At 36.1% G+C, this 19,287-nt stretch overlaps 1 protein-coding gene across 1 annotated transcript in view; it reads left to right on the top strand.

The window, feature by feature from the left end:
• The window catches only part of LOC125048924 (prolactin-releasing peptide receptor-like), a 69,719-nt gene extending 50,719 nt beyond the window's left edge, over positions 1 to 19,000 (top strand). The window contains exons 2-3 of the mRNA XM_047647884.1: positions 5,169 to 6,550; positions 18,563 to 19,000. Of these exons, the coding sequence (XP_047503840.1) occupies positions 5,256 to 6,550; positions 18,563 to 18,584 (1,317 nt within the window). The 5' untranslated portion in view covers positions 5,169 to 5,255 and the 3' untranslated portion in view covers positions 18,585 to 19,000. The remainder of the gene's footprint in view (positions 1 to 5,168; positions 6,551 to 18,562) is intronic.
• The last annotated feature ends 287 nt before the right edge of the window (positions 19,001 to 19,287 follow it).

Below are 19,287 nucleotides of genomic sequence, written 5' to 3'. Positions count from 1 at the left end.
TTTGGCATTCTGATAAACAATAAACTATAAGCTCCCACCTTTTCAGAATGCCAAATCATAAAATGACTGCTTCACGACTGATTTGAGAGCGACCGCCGATTCGAAAACCTCTGTGTGAGTTCAAAAAATGAGTTACAGAATCGCAAGGCTGTTACCTATAAAGAATATAAGTGTTGTCGATGTATTGTCCAGTCACGGAAACAAGAATTTTATATTACAATTTATGAATGTATGAAAAACTAAAGGGCTCATTTATTACTAATACAGATTTCTTGGCCGTGCGACAATACCAGCTGAATTATGAACGCACTTACTACATGGCTACTTTTCTCTAGTTATCCACTTCTATTATCGTTTTTTTAAAGAACAAACTGGCAGAAGGCTCACCTGATGTTAATTAGTGATAACGCCGCCCATGGACACTCTCAATGCCAGAGGGCTCACGAGTGCGTAGCCGGCCTTTTAAAAATTGGTTTGGTATTGAAATACTTCAGTCGACATGTGGTTCCACATAATGGTGAAGCGCGGCAAAAACTGGCTTAAAAAATGCTGAGTTGTGGATACGGGTGGAATTTTGTATTCTGCCTCGATCCGATGATGAAACTGGGTAAATGTTATGAATTCAAAAAATGTTCCTCATAATGAAGGCGCAGTTCGGTATACAATAAACAGTAATTTACTAAACCTTCAAAATGGACGCAATCACGTAAATTGAATTCTTCGCGAGATCTTCATTAATTTGCGACGACATTAATTTACGTTTTACGACTGCAAATGTTTTTACGGCTACATTTTAGTACAGCGTTTTAAATATATAGGTGTGATGACTAATCATTATTACCACCACCTTCGGGTGGAGGTTTTAAAAGCATCTGGAGTGTCCCAAGTACTGAACCCTTTCCTGTCTGAAATGATACTTAAATTATTTATATTAATCAGTAGTAAAAAAATACTTATAAATTTGCGTAAATTCTACACCATTAAATATAATTTAATCAACAACAAAAAATACATTATTAAATCAAATTTTTCAGAGACTGCCAAATTGATGTTTAAGATTATTATAATTTGAATAAAATACTCGCTTTCCTCGCTCGAATAAGTATCGGGACCAAACTTTTTATATTTGTTTTAATTTTTAAGCTACGCCATAGATTTTATCACGGGCTTTGAGCGCGGCGACCGCATCAAGAAATTCCGTAACAAAAATAAACCTAACACACGATGACGTAATATAGATGCGGCCAATGCGCGTTAGAGCGGGACAGAACGCATACTGCGTATTCACATCTCTCTGACGAGATCGGTGACGTAACGATGGCGCGGCCGGTGCAGTCGGAATTAATATCAAATAAAAAAAAATACTGCATAAATAAATAATTATAATTGCATAAGTTGATAAAAAATGCTTTACCGCGGCAGTCCCCGAGAGCCACACGTTCTTTTTTTTATTTTAAGAATATTTTAAATACTGTATATTTTGGTATGGTTTGGTCCATATAAATCGTTATAGAGATATAAACTCCACAGTATGGTAATAACATGATTACGTCTTTATAAAGGAACTGTAGTACCTCTACACACAGGTGTCCTTTAAAAATGCAACGCGCCGTCTACGAAGTTGCTTATTAGAACATCAAGAGGACTCATACAAGAGAAAGGGGGAGACAATTTCAATTTCTATGAAGCTTTAAGTAGCCCTTTGGAAGAACACACTCAATTATAAATATATTATGACATAACACTACAAAAAATCGGATACACATTTTAATTTGAACATGTGTCTTCACTGAGACATGGAACATTACGATTTAGCCTAAATTAAGACTAATACAAATATTAAACAAAAGAAAGTGTCCGATAATAATACTTACAATCTCTATTTTATAGGAAGACACTCTGTTCTTGTGTTCTATTTATTCACTTACCACTGTTTAGCACTTAAGACTAAGTTATACATAAGAAAATATTGTATTGGTATATCATAAATGACACCAAAATTATTATTACAATTATTGTCGTATTTTTACATAATATCATGAAATTGCATATTTTAATAATACCAACCAAAGCACAAAATTTATTTCTGTGACTTAGCAGATGATTAATCGGAGATCTATTACCACAAACAATAGCTTTTTGTCAGGCGTCCAATAATTTCAATACGTTAACTCTGTTTGAAATATAACTTTGATAGGATATTTCTATATAAAAATAACTCACACTTAACACTTTAACTTAACGAATTCACTCTATCCAACCTGTTGCTACAATAAAAAACAATTCTAAAATGACTAAGACTTTGTCTTAATCTAGAATAAAAATTAGCAAAATCGCGTAGCTGTGCAAGTGTGCAAACACACACATACATAATCACACAAAATAACAATAATCAAAGAAAAAATAAAATTAGAGATATCAAAAACAATACAATTTTTTTTTTTAAATTCCCTTTTCACATTCGGTTCGTTTCAAATCTGTAATGCGTATGTGCTGTGGCTGTAATTGGCCCTGGCTCAGCATTATGCTGAGGAGTAGACTGTTCCACAGCGCTGGTCATTCTGCCAGAGACCACAGCAGCTAGTTTTGTTTTAATCAAACGTGCAATTATGAGGATTTTTTCGTAATAACAGCGGAGTATTTGAACAAAGGGGCTGGTAATAAACGTTTAGTAACAGAGAATCATGTTCATTTAAATTTATATTGCAAGCTCCGGAGATAGTGAGCCGCGTAAATATTACTTTGTAGGTAGCGTAGCTTCCCACGGGTTGCAACCGAAGGTGTTCTCAGAACTTAACAACAATAAATATAATTTAGTCGTGCATTTATTTCTTTTATGTTATGAATATATCATACATTACATAGAATCAAAACATAAAGGCTTTTTCAGAAAACGTTCCGAAAGAACGACAGAAAAAACTTTATTTACTCAATAAAAAATAAAGTGCACTAGCCCCCAGTGCCGTAGGCAGCTACTCGTAGTCTCTTTCTTTTATCATGTTAACAGTACTAGACAGTAATTTCTACATAATTAAACTATTTTCGCACAATAGGAATATTTTCTGTATCATAGGACAGGTTGAGAAGATATCGTTTAAGATTTTTAGTGAATGTATGTAATGTGAGTTTTTTTAATTTTTGCCTTCGCCATACGGGGAAGTGTTAATTGTGACTGATAGACTGCTTTCTTTGAATAGTAATCTTTCTAGCAAAGGTAAAAAATAAATAGTTGATACTTTTTCCATGAAAACTACCTTTTCTAAAAAATCTTGAAACCCAATCAATTATTTGTCAACATTTATACCAACTTCTGCAAGTTGAGTCACAGGTGGAAAAGTGGAGAATTTAATTGCTATTATTATATAACGTTACACATTCACACACCAGACACAAACGCACACATAGTCTGCCATACATAATTTACACACACGTATTTATTACCATATAAGTAACAAAGGAACTGGCACAAGTAATTTGTATTTATTTACTTTTACACATCGTGTATAATTTTAGTTACTATATAAAAACAATTTTGAATTTTGTATAGAAAAAGGATCCATTGCTATGCAGGACTCGAACACAAGATCTCAGGGTGAAGACTCGCTCACTTAATCCACTAGGCCAACACTAATTCTATAAATATGTTTAAACAAATAAATATAATCTCCGGATTATTGGATTTTATTTAACGTTATTACATAGGAAGAACTATAAAAGTGTCTCCCACAGCGCTGCAATATTTCCATTAAATGAACGTTTTAATACAACTCATTCCCGCGCTATTAAATCTAAGAAGCGTGGAGCTCGGTGAGGCGAACACTTTTAGAAAATTGTTGGAAAATACTAGCAATTAAGCAATTCTTACAACACGTGCGAGTTTTGCTCAATTAACTTTTTCTTACACCATTTACTCCATCACTTTAAAGTTTAACGATAATGCGGCTTAATTGTTCATAATTTTTCACTATTACCCTTGGTTGCCATGGCAACAGCACGCGCTGTTATCCCGCTCATTTTCCGTGCCTCACACAATTTTCGTAGCAGAAAAGCAGTACAAAAATGGCTTCAGATTTCTGTGTTTCTTAAAGGCAAGTAGGCGACGCCCCTATTTATTTGGATTGTTGGGTATAAGAAGTATAAGAAAGAAGTATATTGTCACGATGTTTTTACCTTTATTATTTCGGGATTTGAACGTCCGGCTACGCCAATACTGCTTGAAAGAGCCATTTAAAATTCGATGGAACGGTGTACAAACAACTAAAATGAACCTACAAATAACTTTTTGAAATAAAAAGGTTTCTTTTAGAGACCCAAATATGTCATTCAATATATTTCCACAGCAATGTTAGTGCTTATTAACCAACGCGTGGCTAAGCTACGTAGATAGCGCACAAACATTAAGTGAATTTGATCAAAATTTCCAATAAATTCCGCTGCCCATGTAACTTCAAACCTATGACGTTTACAATCCAATAACATTACTCCTATTGTGCGATTTATTCCACAGCTTTACGATATACTATATGTGTTAATGTATCCTCGAGTTGATGGGGTCATACAGGTTGCCATGGCAACAGCACACGCTGTGATCCCGCCAATTTGCCGTGCCATACCTCAAACAGTTTTCGGTCCTGTTTCAATCCACATAAGGACGTTACGAATTTCACATATACCTTTTGTAAATCAGAATTCTGTACGTGGGTAGAATGTTAACTTAGCCCATCAGGTATCAGTAATAAATTAAGAATGTTTATGCGCCCATTGTTTCACTCTGTTTTTAAAGCCCGTGTAAAATCACGTAGTTGATGACCTACTTTAAAAAAAAATATGCTTTTGATTTGCAAAACATTTTGTGTTCCACGAATTGGGTTACATAAATTAGTTTTTTTAATATATAACATGGGGCAAACGGGCAGAAGGCTCACCTGATGTTATGTAATACCCCCGCCCATGGACACTTTCGATGCCAGAGGGCTCGCGAGTGCGTTACCGGCATTTTAAGAATTGGTACGCTTTTTCTTCAAAGACCCTAAGTCGAATTGGTTCGGAAATACTTCAGTGGGCAACTGTTTCCACGTAGCGCGGCAAAAACTTAAAAAACGCTCTTTGAAATTGAAATTGAAAAACCCATATAATGTATGACTAATTATTAATTCCTTTCTTTTCAGATGGATTGGCAGCACTATCAGAAACTTCTAATACTACTACGACAGTAGAGAAATTATTTATGACGACAAGAAAACGATGAAGCAGCTATGACTCTGAACAGCACAGGTCTTCTTGGAGGACTTCTCATTGTGAAAACCCTCACCGGTGAATCAATAGAAGTTCTAGATGAACCCAAAACTAATAGAACCACAGATATCATAGACGTGAAGATAGTACAAGTCGCATTCTGTGTTCTCTACGCGATAATATTTGTCCTCGGAGTTTTCGGCAATGTCCTCGTTTGCTACGTGGTGTTCAGAAATAAAGCTATGCAAACAGTTACTAATCTCTTCATAACAAACTTGGCGCTATCAGACATCTTACTGTGTATATTCGCAGTCCCTCTCACGCCTATGTACACATTCCTCGGGCGTTGGGTGTTCGGAAGGTTGTTATGTCATCTAATGCCATACGCTCAAGGGACCAGCGTTTACATATCCACACTCACCCTCACCTCAATAGCTATAGATAGATTCTTTGTAATTATCTATCCGTTTCATCCGCGTATGAAACTTAATACGTGCATTTTCATCATCATATTCATATGGGTTTTCTCGTTAGTTGTCACGTGCCCGTATGGTTTGTTCATGGGAATTCAAATAACGAACAACAAAACGTACTGCGAGGAGAGTTGGCCATCAGATAGGTCGAGAAAGATATTTGGAGTGTTCACAACTGTGCTACAGTTTCTCATTCCATTTTTAGTAATAGCTATATGTTATACATGTGTTAGTATACGATTGAACGACCGTGCACGGTCCAAGCCGGGTGCTAAGAACACAAGGAGAGAAGAGGCAGATAGGGATAGAAAGAGACGAACGAATAGAATGTTGATCTCGATGGTTGCGATATTTGGTATATCGTGGCTGCCTATAAATTTAATTAATATCTTCAACGACTTCTATGCGCAAATGACCGAGTGGAATTATTATTATGTCTCTTTCTTCCTCGCTCACTCAATGGCGATGGCATCAACATGCTACAATCCATTTTTGTACGCATGGTTGAATGATAATTTTAGAAAGGAGTTCAAGCAAGTGTTGCCCTTCTTCGAAGCAACGGGTGGGGTGAGGAATAGCTATCACTCTGGACGAATGCCCACACATAAGGCAGATAAAATCTGCAACGGCAATGAAACCATTCAGGAGACGTTGCTAGCTTCTTCTTTTAATAGAGGGCCGTCAATAAAACAGAGGATATTAGAAGGGAATGGCAAAAAAGATAGTATAGAGATGGAGAATATCCTCTTAGATGATAAGACGTTTCACAAAAAGAATGATAACTTAAACTTGCAACTGATAGATGAAGAATCACAATTCAATGAACCGAAGGAAACTGTTCTGTAAGTATCTCTGAATATTAATTCCTTCCAACTATCTATATATATAAAATGTTATGTTGGTTTGTGTACGCTTCAAAAACTAAAGAAGTTCTGCACCAAATTTTTATACGTTTTTTTGTTTTTTTTTTTATTTTTTCATTTTTTTTTCCACAAGTAATAAACTTATATGATATATTTTCTTTATTTTGTTTCTCATTTCTCAAGCATTCAATCCCAACGTGCAGGGATTAGCTAGTTAATAATAATAAAGGCCGTTTTATTTTCAATCATGACATTCATACAGCTTAGATTATTTTACATTTTTTTACTTGTTATCCTATATCCTAGCTACATTCAGTACCGTCGATTGGAACCCCTCACGGGTAAATTCCTCCTCCAGCCTTTTCCAACTGACTCTGTCTACGGCTTTCCTTCTCCATACGTTTTCTGGTACTGCTTCTATCTCTTCTATCCACCTTTTATTTAAATATTAATAAAACTTCCTAAATCCATTGCATTATTGACAAATTTTAAACTTATTTAATGTTTAAATTATCCTATTGAAATGTTACCATATTGAGGGTCTGTTTCACAATGTACGGATAAGTTCCAAATTAGCTATTTATTACTTATTGGTAGGATAAACAATATTGTTGCGTTTCACGACTGTCAGATAGCGCTATTCGTCACATAAAGTCCATCATAAATTATGAATCCGATGAAGTGTCAAATAGCACAATAATTGGAGTTTCTTGCCCATTCTTCTCCACACGAAACTAGCTTTTGGAAGGGGCAACTAGAATCTTCTTTATATTTTTTTTTTGACGTTCAAAAGTGCCATTTTAGATGGTCTAATTGAAATAAATGATTTGACTTTGAATTTATCTTCCAAATAATTTATGTGTTACATAGCTATTTGGTACTATATCCATACATTGTGAAACAGACCCTAAAACTATTAATTGACGTAAATGGGTCAAACTCATGGGCTAGTTCAGGTTGAGGATTGTTTAAAAATAATACTTTTTTTATGCTGATATATATTTTGATATATTATTCACAAATATTCCTTCATTTACGTTTGCTAAATATGGAATTATTTAGTTACTAATTTGTTGAAAAAAAAAGAAAAGTTTTAAAATGTCCCCTTCTGTGGACTGTTCGTGAACGTGGTAAGCACATTTTGACAAATGCTGTTCTTAATTAACAAGTGTTATCTCATAATAAATATTAATTATCGATAATATGTATACTGAATGTTAAAATGTTACCAAGTTATTAAATATAATATATCTAGCTAAACCTACACAATTAGCAATAAACAGTTGGTTATGCAAAATCACGTCTTTTCTGTAGACCTTAAATTCAATCGATTTTATCGAGCTAACTCAAAATACTATTTCACAATTATTTTTTTGTACTGGCCACAATACACGGCTGGCGTTTGCCAGTTTGGATTGAGTGACTGAGCGCTCGTAGTTTATTACAACAGTTTTTATAAATTTTACTGAGTTTTCATCAAAGATCAGTGAGTCTTTCCTGTTCCTGGTGTATATTAGTAAGTAATTAATGAATTTACCGATTAGCATGCAGCCATCGTTTCTTATTAGGAGTGGTTTCGAAATGTTTTAAATTGTTTGTATAACGTCAAAACTGATCGAGCAATGCTTACTTTTTTAATAAAAGTCCTTCCTGTGGACATCTTTTCTGTGGACTGAGAAGTCCACACGAGAGACATTGTCCACAGAAAAGAGCAATATTGATTTGGAAAGTAACGATAGTGTATTCTTAATTTGTAAAATAATGATTTTATTGCTCGTGCTTTAAGCCAAGCTAAGATAATACGTTATTCTACCGCTACTGATGTTGCCAGGGCTTTCTGCTGTAACAACACTCTCAGTGTTTCTTGCCTGGAAAGGACGTGTTTGCAATGCTCTGAGAATACAGTAAATTTTAATGTGATCAATGGCAATGATACAATTATTTACCAAAGATGGATCACTAAAAAGTGTTAGAAGTCATTAAAGGAAAAGAAAAGCTATTCCAAAAAACTATTAAAGAATCCGTTAAAACTACTCATCAATTACTCGTTAATATTTTTAAGACAAAATTACCTACATATTTTCAACATCTTGCAAATAAAACCAACACAGAGTTATTCGATCAATCAAACAAAACTTAACGCCAACAGATGGCTTACTTCATATTGATTTTTCAGAAAATTATTGCTGCAAATATGGATCAGAAATTCAATCAGCCCATTTTGGCGGATCTAATGCACAACTTTCACTTCATACATGTGTGTACTACTCGTCAAATAATCAGCCACCAACAAACCTTACACAAACCACATGTCTTTGCACTGTATCAGAAAACTTAAGACACGATCCCGTGTTCATTTGTGCACATTTAAAACCTGTTATTCAAAGAATAAAGTTACTTACACCAGATTTGAAGCAGCTGCATGTACTCAGTGATGGGCCTACTACCCAGTATCGTAATAAAACAATGTTTCATTTAATAGCAAACTATCTTAGCAAAATTTCAAAAGCAGAAATCATTAACTGGCATTTCAGCGAGGCAGGACATAGCAAAGGTGCTCCTGATGGGGTAGGTGGATGCATAAAACGGACATGCGATAATGCAGTTACAAATGGCCAAGATATATCGAACATTGATAGTTTTATTTCATGTTTAAAAGGTAACTGTAAAGGCATTGAAATTATTCGTATTGATAATGAAGTATCTAATATACAAGAAATTGCAAACGTCAAACTTCGTCCTTTTAAAGGGACCTTCAAGATTCATCAGGTTGCATGGAGTGCAAAAGCACCTAACATTATACGTTGCAGACGATTGAGCTGCTTATTATGTGCAGCCCATATTGAATGTACCCATTTTGAAATTGGACAAATAGAGGTTGAGGGCATTTCGTGTAATTTTATAGAAACACAACTTCTACAGAATTTTACATCTTCTTCAACCCCCAGTCCAGCAACCACTAATAACACTACATCAGCCTCTACAGCCACTGGACCGACAACCCCAACTCTGCTTGAACCCTTGTTTAATACACCATCATTGGAATCATCACCAAGCCCAACCCGTCAACCATTAACCCCACAAAAGCCAAATTTAATTAATACACACTCTGATGACTCAGTAACTCCTAATAAATTCAGGTCCCAACCCTTGATGTAAGTGACTTGGAAAACTCAATTACACCACCAAAAAAAACACCCAAAAAATCCAGAGTCCGTGCATTCCCAGAATACAGTGACTCTGACGACTCAAATGCACCACAAAAGAAATGTAAAGGCCGTTCATTTTTTGATTCGAGTGATGATGATATCTTTTAAAATCCTTTTTTTACTTTGTCTTGTTTATATGAATAACTTTTTAAGACTAACGTAACGATTGTTTTTGTTTTTGTTCTATTCTGTGGAAGTATGTCCCTTCAGTGGTCACAAAAAAAATTAAAAGTTTAATATTTCAGTCAAAACTGAAAAACGATCTTGTTTTATATTGTCATTTAAATGCTATGATTATAAGGTAATAAATAAGACTGATTTCGTAAAAGTTCTGACTATGTTTTTTTTTCACAAAATTCTGACTCGTTTTGTGTATGACCCAAATATTAATACAATCCTCGCATTTTTAATCGTTAAAGAAGTATTAAATGTTAGTAACCGAAGTATTACGTAGTTTTCTAAATGTTCGCCGATAAATTCAATTATAAAAATATAGAAATAAAAATCTAGCTTTTAGTTTCGAAACGCAAGCATTCCCTGAAATCGTTTCAAGAGAAAATAGTAACAATTTTGTTAGAAGAAAAAGAACTTTCAACGTGAAAAGTACTTGACAAAGTGAGGAATTCGCTAAATCTCCTAAGTATGAACTCGAAAGTAACTCTACAGAGCAGCTGTACAAATCTCTGAAATATTTGCACTCAGTCATGTCCCCGTGATAGATCCTGTTTGCTCACCCAGCTCTGTGTAATCCTACACTTAGTTTGATTGAAAATATTCTCTTAAATTTAGGTCATAATACATTAAACTGTTTCTTAATTGAGATGAAGTCCCTTTTATTATAAAACCAAGTAATGCCGCGCTATTAAATAAACTTTCGTAAATTAGGCTAAAATGTATTAGACCGCACAAGTTTAAGGTTGCTCTAGGGATCCTAAGACTGGTGGTCTCTATCATACGTCTTTGGCCTAACAGTAACTTGCCTTGTATGTATATCAAAGGTTTGACAATTTGGTAGGATTCTCACAAGTCACCAGAGACAAACAAATTTATTTGTAATCTGCACTTCAAGTTGAAAAGTAGTCACACGGCGCTGTCTTCGACACAGCCACAATACGATATAAATAATATTTAAAAACGACACAATATTCAAAAAATATGAAGTTATAACATACATTGCGTGTTGTTCCCACGAGAATGTAAGTGCGTGCTCCTATTTTACCATGCCTCCTGCTGATAGAGGGCAAATCTTTGTTTTTAGTTTATTTTATTATTATTTATTACTTAAGATGTCATGTGGAACATGTAATGGTTGCAGCTCCTTACAAACGTTGGGTAAAACAAAAAACTTGGCGATTAAAAATAATGGCGGAGAGTTTATTGCCAGTTCTTCTCTTCCGTTCGTCGCCCTTGATTTGAGAACTGTCAGTAAATGTAAAATTAGAAGCATTTCATTTTTTTGACGTTCATAAGTGTACATTGTGTTACCTATATGAATAAATGATTTTGACTTTGACAGATTTATATATCAAAGCTTTTATTAAACCCCGAAGTGAGCTTGTTATCATAATCCTAAACCATAACGCATAGCCCAACTAAGTTCCAAGTTAAACAATAATACGCCAATATTGGCAGCGGACCGTGACGTCAATCAACTTGCTTGTTCAGGCATCTTAATACGTCATTATCAACGTTGATTCTAACAATGGGATGTTTTCGCAACCCTCTCTTATAAATAGGAATTGAATTGCTGTCATAATTGGAGACCGATCTGACATTAATTTTTTAACAACTTATGTAATTATAATTATTTGTATATTTATGCAGTATTTTTCGGTCGCCGCGCTCAAATCCCGCGATAAAAGCTATGCAATAGCTTAATAAGCATTTTCCTATATTTATTTATTTATAAAAGCTTGCCAACGCTTGACACACTGATACATTGATAAGAGAAAAATAAAATACAATTTTTAATGTGTCGAGCACTTACAGGCAAACATAGCATACAAGAAGTTATAAAATTAACTAAGCAAAACAATAATATTATAATTTAAATAAACATTAAACGAAAATCGCTCTCAAAGTCTGAGGTGAACAACTATGGATGTCTAGATCCAGCTCGTTTAACAGAATGCTCAATCTGGACATCGGTGAATTGCGGCCAAAACGCGTTCTCTGGAAACATTAAACAGACTAAAAGCATGATAGTATTAAAAAAAATATTGGTTATTTGTAAAGTAGGTTTACGATCGAGATGTTTACGTGATAACGTCTTATGAGTTTTAATATAAGTTTTTGGGAAGTAAGGAATTAATGAAGATAACAATTTTTTCTAATTTTAAATTACATCTATCGTTTTATTCACACTTTTGATGATAAATTTCGGGTGTAAAATGACAAGTTTACTACAAGTTTAGTTACATACGCTCGAAATGAGACGGGAGATCGGTCCGTCTCTCTCTCGTTATACCTGCGATCGCGCTCGTGAGGTTTTGGTGTGACACAAGTTTCTGAACATGTCACCCGACTAAAACGATTTTAAAGACGTTATCACGTCAATAAAAGGGTGTCTTTGAAAGTAGAACATATATTTTAAACGAAATAAAAGCTTTATTGTCTTATAACATATAATTTGATTTAATAAAATATACGTATATTTACATGAAATACCTTCTAACTTGTTAAGAGAACAATGCGTCAATTAACAAAGGTCGTTATAAAGTTCGCGTTATGCTCACGAGATCTGTTGACATCTGACACTGCTTTTCGGTCTAAGAACAATATCCAAACTCTTGATTAAATTTATCTTCTTATTCCGGCTTTAATTACAATAATCATCTATTTCAACACAACTCACTTTTGTTTGAGAAAACTTCAACGAGTTCCAATTTCAAATCTTTCTCAAAAGTAATCCTGCGCCCTTATTTAGTTCTCGTAACGATGATTTACAAGAGAGATGTTAAGTGATACCGGTCACATTGCTAGAAGCCTCGCAAGGGCGTTGCCGGCCTTTTAAGAATTGGTAGGCTCTTTTCCTGAGGGACCCTAAGTCGAATTGGTTCGGAAATACTTCAGTAGGCAGCGGGTTCCACATAGTGGTGGTGCGCGGCAAAATACCTTAAGAAACGCTCAGTTGTGGAACGACGGACGTCAAGGTGATACGGATGGTATTTTGTATTCTGCCTTGACGTTCTATAATTAAAGTCAGCTGCAGGTATTAGTCTCAACTCCTCTAAACACTCTCCTTGGTCAATGCGTTAGAAAAGGCCGATTTACATTATCTTAGTGTTTAGGAGAGTGCTTTAGGATAGTACTTTAGTTGAAACATGTAAACGCTACTTGCTTTAGTAAACGCTACGCTAAAGAACTTGCCTTTCAAGTTGTACTAAAGCACTCTCCTAAACACTATGTACGGTTCCTGGGTCATCAGGGGTTCGAAATAATAGAATAAATTGAACTTACTCTATATTTATCACTCGCGTTATACAATAGACTATGAGCGAAATAATAACTATTATGTTAATTGCAATCTAACAAACAGAGAGAGTGCCTACGTCTGGCTATGCTCCCGGGGTGATACTCCTATGACTTGCGAATTACATTACGAATGACTGCATAGTAACAGTCGAAGAGAGTGCCTGCGTCGGGCTATACTCTCGGGGCGTGACTCCGACGATTTAGGAAATCGTCATGCTTATATGTGATCAAACTGTACAGCCAGAGCACGTACTTACATAATAAAAACATCACGCTCGTAGATGATTGGAATGTACGAGCCCTGGCACGTACTTACATAGGAAATCATCACGGTTGTAGATGATCGGAATGTACGAGCACTGGCACGTACTTACATAGGGAATAATTAAGCTTATAAAATAAGGAAGCCTGAGCGAGTAAAATGTACAGCCTTGGCTCGTACATACTCCCCCAGGCAAAAGTGCAAAATGTACAGCCTTGGCTCGTACATACTCCCCCAGGCAAAAGTGCAAGATGAATATGTAGTGCTTTACAAGATGATTTCATTATATGCTTAACAGTCTCTAGGTTTATATGCTTAAAGTCTTATGCTAACACTTTTAATCACAGCACTATCACTAACACTAGGACCCACAGCTCATGGGCCCTTGCACTTCCTAACCGGTGTCCGGTCCCGGGTGGCTTCTCCTGAGGCCACTGCGAGACCGGCTGCTGATTCTGCCGCTGCTACACCTACTGCTCCGTGACGTCTCCTGATCTTTATATGATTATAATATCCTATCCACTACCTGTCTTGAGCACATTCTGAGAACTATCATGAGCATACAAAATATATTACAGGTTTGGTGAATGCAACCAATATCTAGGTTAAAAATAATTGTTGTAAAATGCAACCGTATCTCGGTAATTTGATATCTTGCATAATATTATTCATTGTAGTTGACGTCTTTCACAGTAGGTCATTCCACTTGCTAACATATGATATTTTGCTGAACTGGCATTCCATTCATTGTTTATGATATTATAGTAATTATCGTTTCTCACGTTATAAATGATTTATGTTAATTGATGTATGTATAATTTAATATAAAGTTTCGACAATGTATGTTATACATAAATGGAACTGAACATACGAAACATAGTCTCTGGTTTGTATGCTTAAAGGAATTTTAAGTATTATTTTATATATGGTGCTTTTCTTTCTCTTCCTCTGATTAGTCATATTTGACTCATAGGAATGCATATCCGAATAAGTTTGCTGTATGTTACTTTTATAAAATCTTGAATCGGTGAGCCTGCTATATTGCGGAACGATAACGTTTCGCAATCTTCCCCTTTTACGAAAGACATTACCTTTCTTTCTGAACTTTCCTTTTGACCTTCCTGTAAATTCCTTTCTAATCTTAACACCATTTTTTCTTCTTCGAAATTCCTTTTTCACGAATGCTTGTTTCTTATTTTTCTTGCCTTTGTTGATAGGCAAACCATTTAATTTGCGTGTAACCTTTTCTGATCCATGCGAAAATTTGCCATAACTCTTTCTAGTTCTAATGCTTTTGTTTCTTACAACTACGTCGGACCCTTGTGTTAAGCTGTGTTGCAAATAGGGTTCCGTATACAATTGAATCGGTGCTTCTAACAAAGGCTTAGACAATACTAAGCTACTATTTAAATTTTTATTCTTCTTATAAGAAATGGACTGAGACAAACTTTCTTTTTCTTCTGTTTCTTGCTTGTCTTGGCATTTCATGCTTTTGATAGCCATGTTAACACGATGTGATTTATCTTCTCCGCTCACTTCACAACCAAGTTGCGTTTGATGATCTGTACTATGGTTTAGGGTCTCTCCTACCCCGGAGCTGATGCTATGTTGCTCCTTGCTGTAGTCAGTTATCGACTGTGCTACGCTTTCTGCCAATTTGGATAATTCTCCGCCTTGATAATTATCTGCATGTATACTGTGATTAACACTAAGACCTATCGGAGTCCAGTACCGGGTGGGCTCTTTGGAGTCTATTCCAAGACTGGCTGCCACTGCTTCCGCCAATGCCACTATCGATGTTTCCTGCTGCACATCAGTGGTTTTCTGTATTGGCATCATTGCTATGCCTGATGGTATCTGCTGATTGTTACCACTTTCTGCTAAACCTTCCACCATTGCCGAAGACGAAGAGATTTTCTTGTCCGATTTATATTGAAATGATTGCTCTGCTTGCGTAGAATTACAATTTAAATTTGCATTTCCTTGACCTTGTGTATCGAAATGCGTTGACAGCGAATTTTTGCTGATGCTAAAATTTGATGAAGGTCGCTGTTGTTTTGCAATTGAATCTTTCCAGGTTTGATTATTACCTGTTTCCAAAGCATATAAGAAATTTTCTGAATTATATGAATAAAGTACCGGTGAATCCATATGCGTTTCTAAAGAATGTAATTTGAGATATATCTTTCTCTTTTGGCGCCTACATATAGCTTGCTTCTCGTAATATATATTTTCATACTCAGAGTAGGATCCGCCATGATCAACAAGTATGTAGATATGGGTTTTAAAAATTAAATCCCAATGCCACTTTATTTTGTCTAGCGCTCCTTCAAGTTCATCTTTGTCGGATTCGGAGTATACATTTGATAGTTCAAAAATCTTATCAAGCGACCTAAATAAATATGCTTGTTTGCGAAGCAACTCTTCGGTTTTTCTTGAATGCCTGATGGTTTTCAGACCGTCGGTAAACGAAGCTTGGAATAAATTCTCCATTATGCTTAATATAATAATTAACTAAACGCTTTGTAAATATTGCATTATAAATTCTTAAATGCTTATACTTGATAAAATGCTCAATGAATGCTTCATATCATTCTTAGTAAAATTATGCTCACAAATGAGATAATTCTCAGAAATATAGTGCTCAAAACAAATGGAAAGGACTTACTGTAGATGCCTCCGTATGTTGAAGATTGACGTCCGTTGCCTTCTTCTAGGTTCAAAGGACGCTGATATACTTTTTGACCGCTGTGGGTCCTTAAAAATGCTGGGAGCGGACTCACTGTCGCTTGCCTCCCTATCTGACCGCTATGGGTCCTTGAAAATGCTGGGAGCGGACTCACTGTCGCTTGCCTCCCTATTTGACCGCTATGGGTCCTTGAAAATATTGGGAGCGGACTCACTGTCGCTTGCCTCCCTATTTGACCGCTATGGGTTCTTGAGAATGCTGGGAGCGGACTTCCTGTCGCTTGCCTCCCTATTTGACCGCTATGGGTTCTTGAGAATGCTGGGAGCGGACTTCCTGTCGCTTGCCTCCCTATTTGACCGCTGTGGGCTCTTGAAAATATTGGGAGCGGACTCACTGTCGCTTGCCTCCCTAATTGACCGCTATGGGTTCTTGAGAATATTGGGAGCGGACTCACTGTCGCTTGCCTCCCTAATTGACCGCTATGGGTTCTTGAGAATATTGGGAGCGGACTCACTGTCGCTTGCCTCCCTAATTGACCGCTATGGGTTCTTGAAAATATTGGGAGCGGACTCACTGTCGCTTGCCTCCCTATCTGACCGCTGTGGGTCCTTGAGAATGCTGGGAGCGGACTCCCTGTCGCCTGCCTCCCTATTTGACCGCTATGGGTCCTTAAAAATGCTGGGAGTGGACTTCCTGTCGCTTACCTCCCTTTTCGACCGCTATGGATCCTCCTTCTCCTTGCTCTCCTCTTTTCTATTGATGCGGATGATAATTTCTTACTTGCTTGACGACCCAACAAACCAGCAGTGGGATGTTTTTCCACGGCGCCGATCTTCAGGATGACGGAGAAAAACGCGAACGCGATCAACTGTACGCGAAAGACCCGCTATTCCCGGATAGCTCGAAGGACCAAAATGTACGGTTCCTGGGTCATCAGGGGTTCGAAATAATAGAATAAATTGAACTTACTCTATATTTATCACTCGCGTTATACAATAGACTATGAGCGAAATAATAACTATTATGTTAATTGCAATCTAACAAACAGAGAGAGTGCCTACGTCTGGCTATGCTCCCGGGGTGATACTCCTATGACTTGCGAATTACATTACGAATGACTGCATAGTAACAGTCGAAGAGAGTGCCTGCGTCGGGCTATACTCTCGGGGCGTGACTCCGACGATTTAGGAAATCGTCATGCTTATATGTGATCAAACTGTACAGCCAGAGCACGTACTTACATAATAAAAACATCACGCTCGTAGATGATTGGAATGTACGAGCCCTGGCACGTACTTACATAGGAAATCATCACGGTTGTAGATGATCGGAATGTACGAGCACTGGCACGTACTTACATAGGGAATAATTAAGCTTATAAAATAAGGAAGCCTGAGCGAGTAAAATGTACAGCCTTGGCTCGTACAACTAAGATAATGTAAATCGGCCATAAGATATGTGATTCGCGTGGTACACATTTCATTAATGGAACCGAAATTTACTAAGAAACGGATGTATGTTTTTGATCGCTTCAATAGCAAAAGGAAAATGTCGTATTTACTTGCCTACGTACGTCGTTCATTGGCGTACGCTGTAAGAACTATTATAATTAAAGTTATTGTATTTCAAGCTTAATAATTACCTTGGGGTTCAACACGTAACCACTAAGGTTTTTGTTTTTCGATTCCCTGCCATTGTGTCCAGGGACTTTTTTCCATCTGTTATACACTAAAAAGATACATAAATAAAAATCATACTTATTCGGGTTACGCGTCTCGCGAGGTACGCCCCGGCTACATCGGAAATATTATTATTATTTACAACTTTCATGGGCGAACCGGGACAATTGCTTGCGAGACCCGCTCTTTTGTTTGCCTTGTTCAGAACCGTTCCAGGCACGGTCTGTGCTTTGTTAACATGTCCTGTAGGCCCTTACGGTCTACTGTAGTCTGTCCTTGTTGCTCCAGGTCATGCCTGGACGGTTCGAATATAGGGCAATGTATAAGCACATGTTCTATGATTTGTTCGCCATTAGTGCAGACCGTACATTTTGGGCTTGTCTTAATTTTAAACCTATAGAGGTAATGTGCAAAGGCGTGAAGTGATTCTTTTTTATTAACTTATATGCAGCTCTTTCATCTCCGATGAACATTTTTATAGTTCTGAATAATCTAAATGAACCAATAAGAACCTGATGAACCCGGAGTTGCTGTGTTTACCTTAGTTTACAATCTAGGTGGCGAATAATAAAGTTAATAAATGTTAAAATCACGATTAAAACTCTTCTTAAAATGAATGAAGAGAGCCAAATATTACTGTCCCATACATTGATTTAATACATTTTTATTTGTTTACAGAAACCCAGCACGCAACGAATGAACATAGAATATATTGTAAATACATTATGTACATAATAAAATATTTGCTTCGCAATTATGTTGCTTCTGTGATAGTATTTAAGATCCAAGACAAACTTTAAGTATATATAAACTAGTGATTAGATAATTTGGTATTTCATTGTAAATTTGTTTGTACGTGAATTATTTTTCGAATTCTTGTCAATTTTGTATATCGTGCAAGTATCCCTAAAGGCCTATTACGTAGCTATTGTTTCTTTTTTAAACTTATGAGCCCAATTTCAAATTGGATTTAAATCCGATTTGAAATTTCGAGTTAAAGAAGAAACATTTTGATGTGTAGAATTAGATTATAAGAATTATAATTACATTGTTATAGTTTAGGTTGAAAGTTTAATTGTAAAAGGTGATTTGAGAATGGAATAAAAGTTGACTGTTTTTTTGTATTTTATTTTTATCTAGTTTCCCGGTGACAAATAATATTAATAATGTATAATACAAATACCTATACATAATGAAATATATAGTATTTACAATTATCTTAATAAAAATAATTAATAAAAAGATAATTATATCAAATTTAAAAAGTTTGGTCCCTGTGGCAGTGTACCGTTAACGCTGACAGCATTTCCTCGCTGTATTGCGATACTTATTCGTTAAGCGAGGAAACCACCAGCACTGAGGTTACCGGTACTATCTATCAGGCGCCAACTTACATCTTTAAT

Source organism: Pieris napi, chromosome 4, assembly GCF_905475465.1.
Source record: "Pieris napi chromosome 4, ilPieNapi1.2, whole genome shotgun sequence".
In the NCBI taxonomy this organism is placed as follows: Eukaryota; Metazoa; Arthropoda; class Insecta; order Lepidoptera; family Pieridae; genus Pieris; species Pieris napi.
This window is presented reverse-complemented; position numbering and strand designations above follow the sequence as displayed.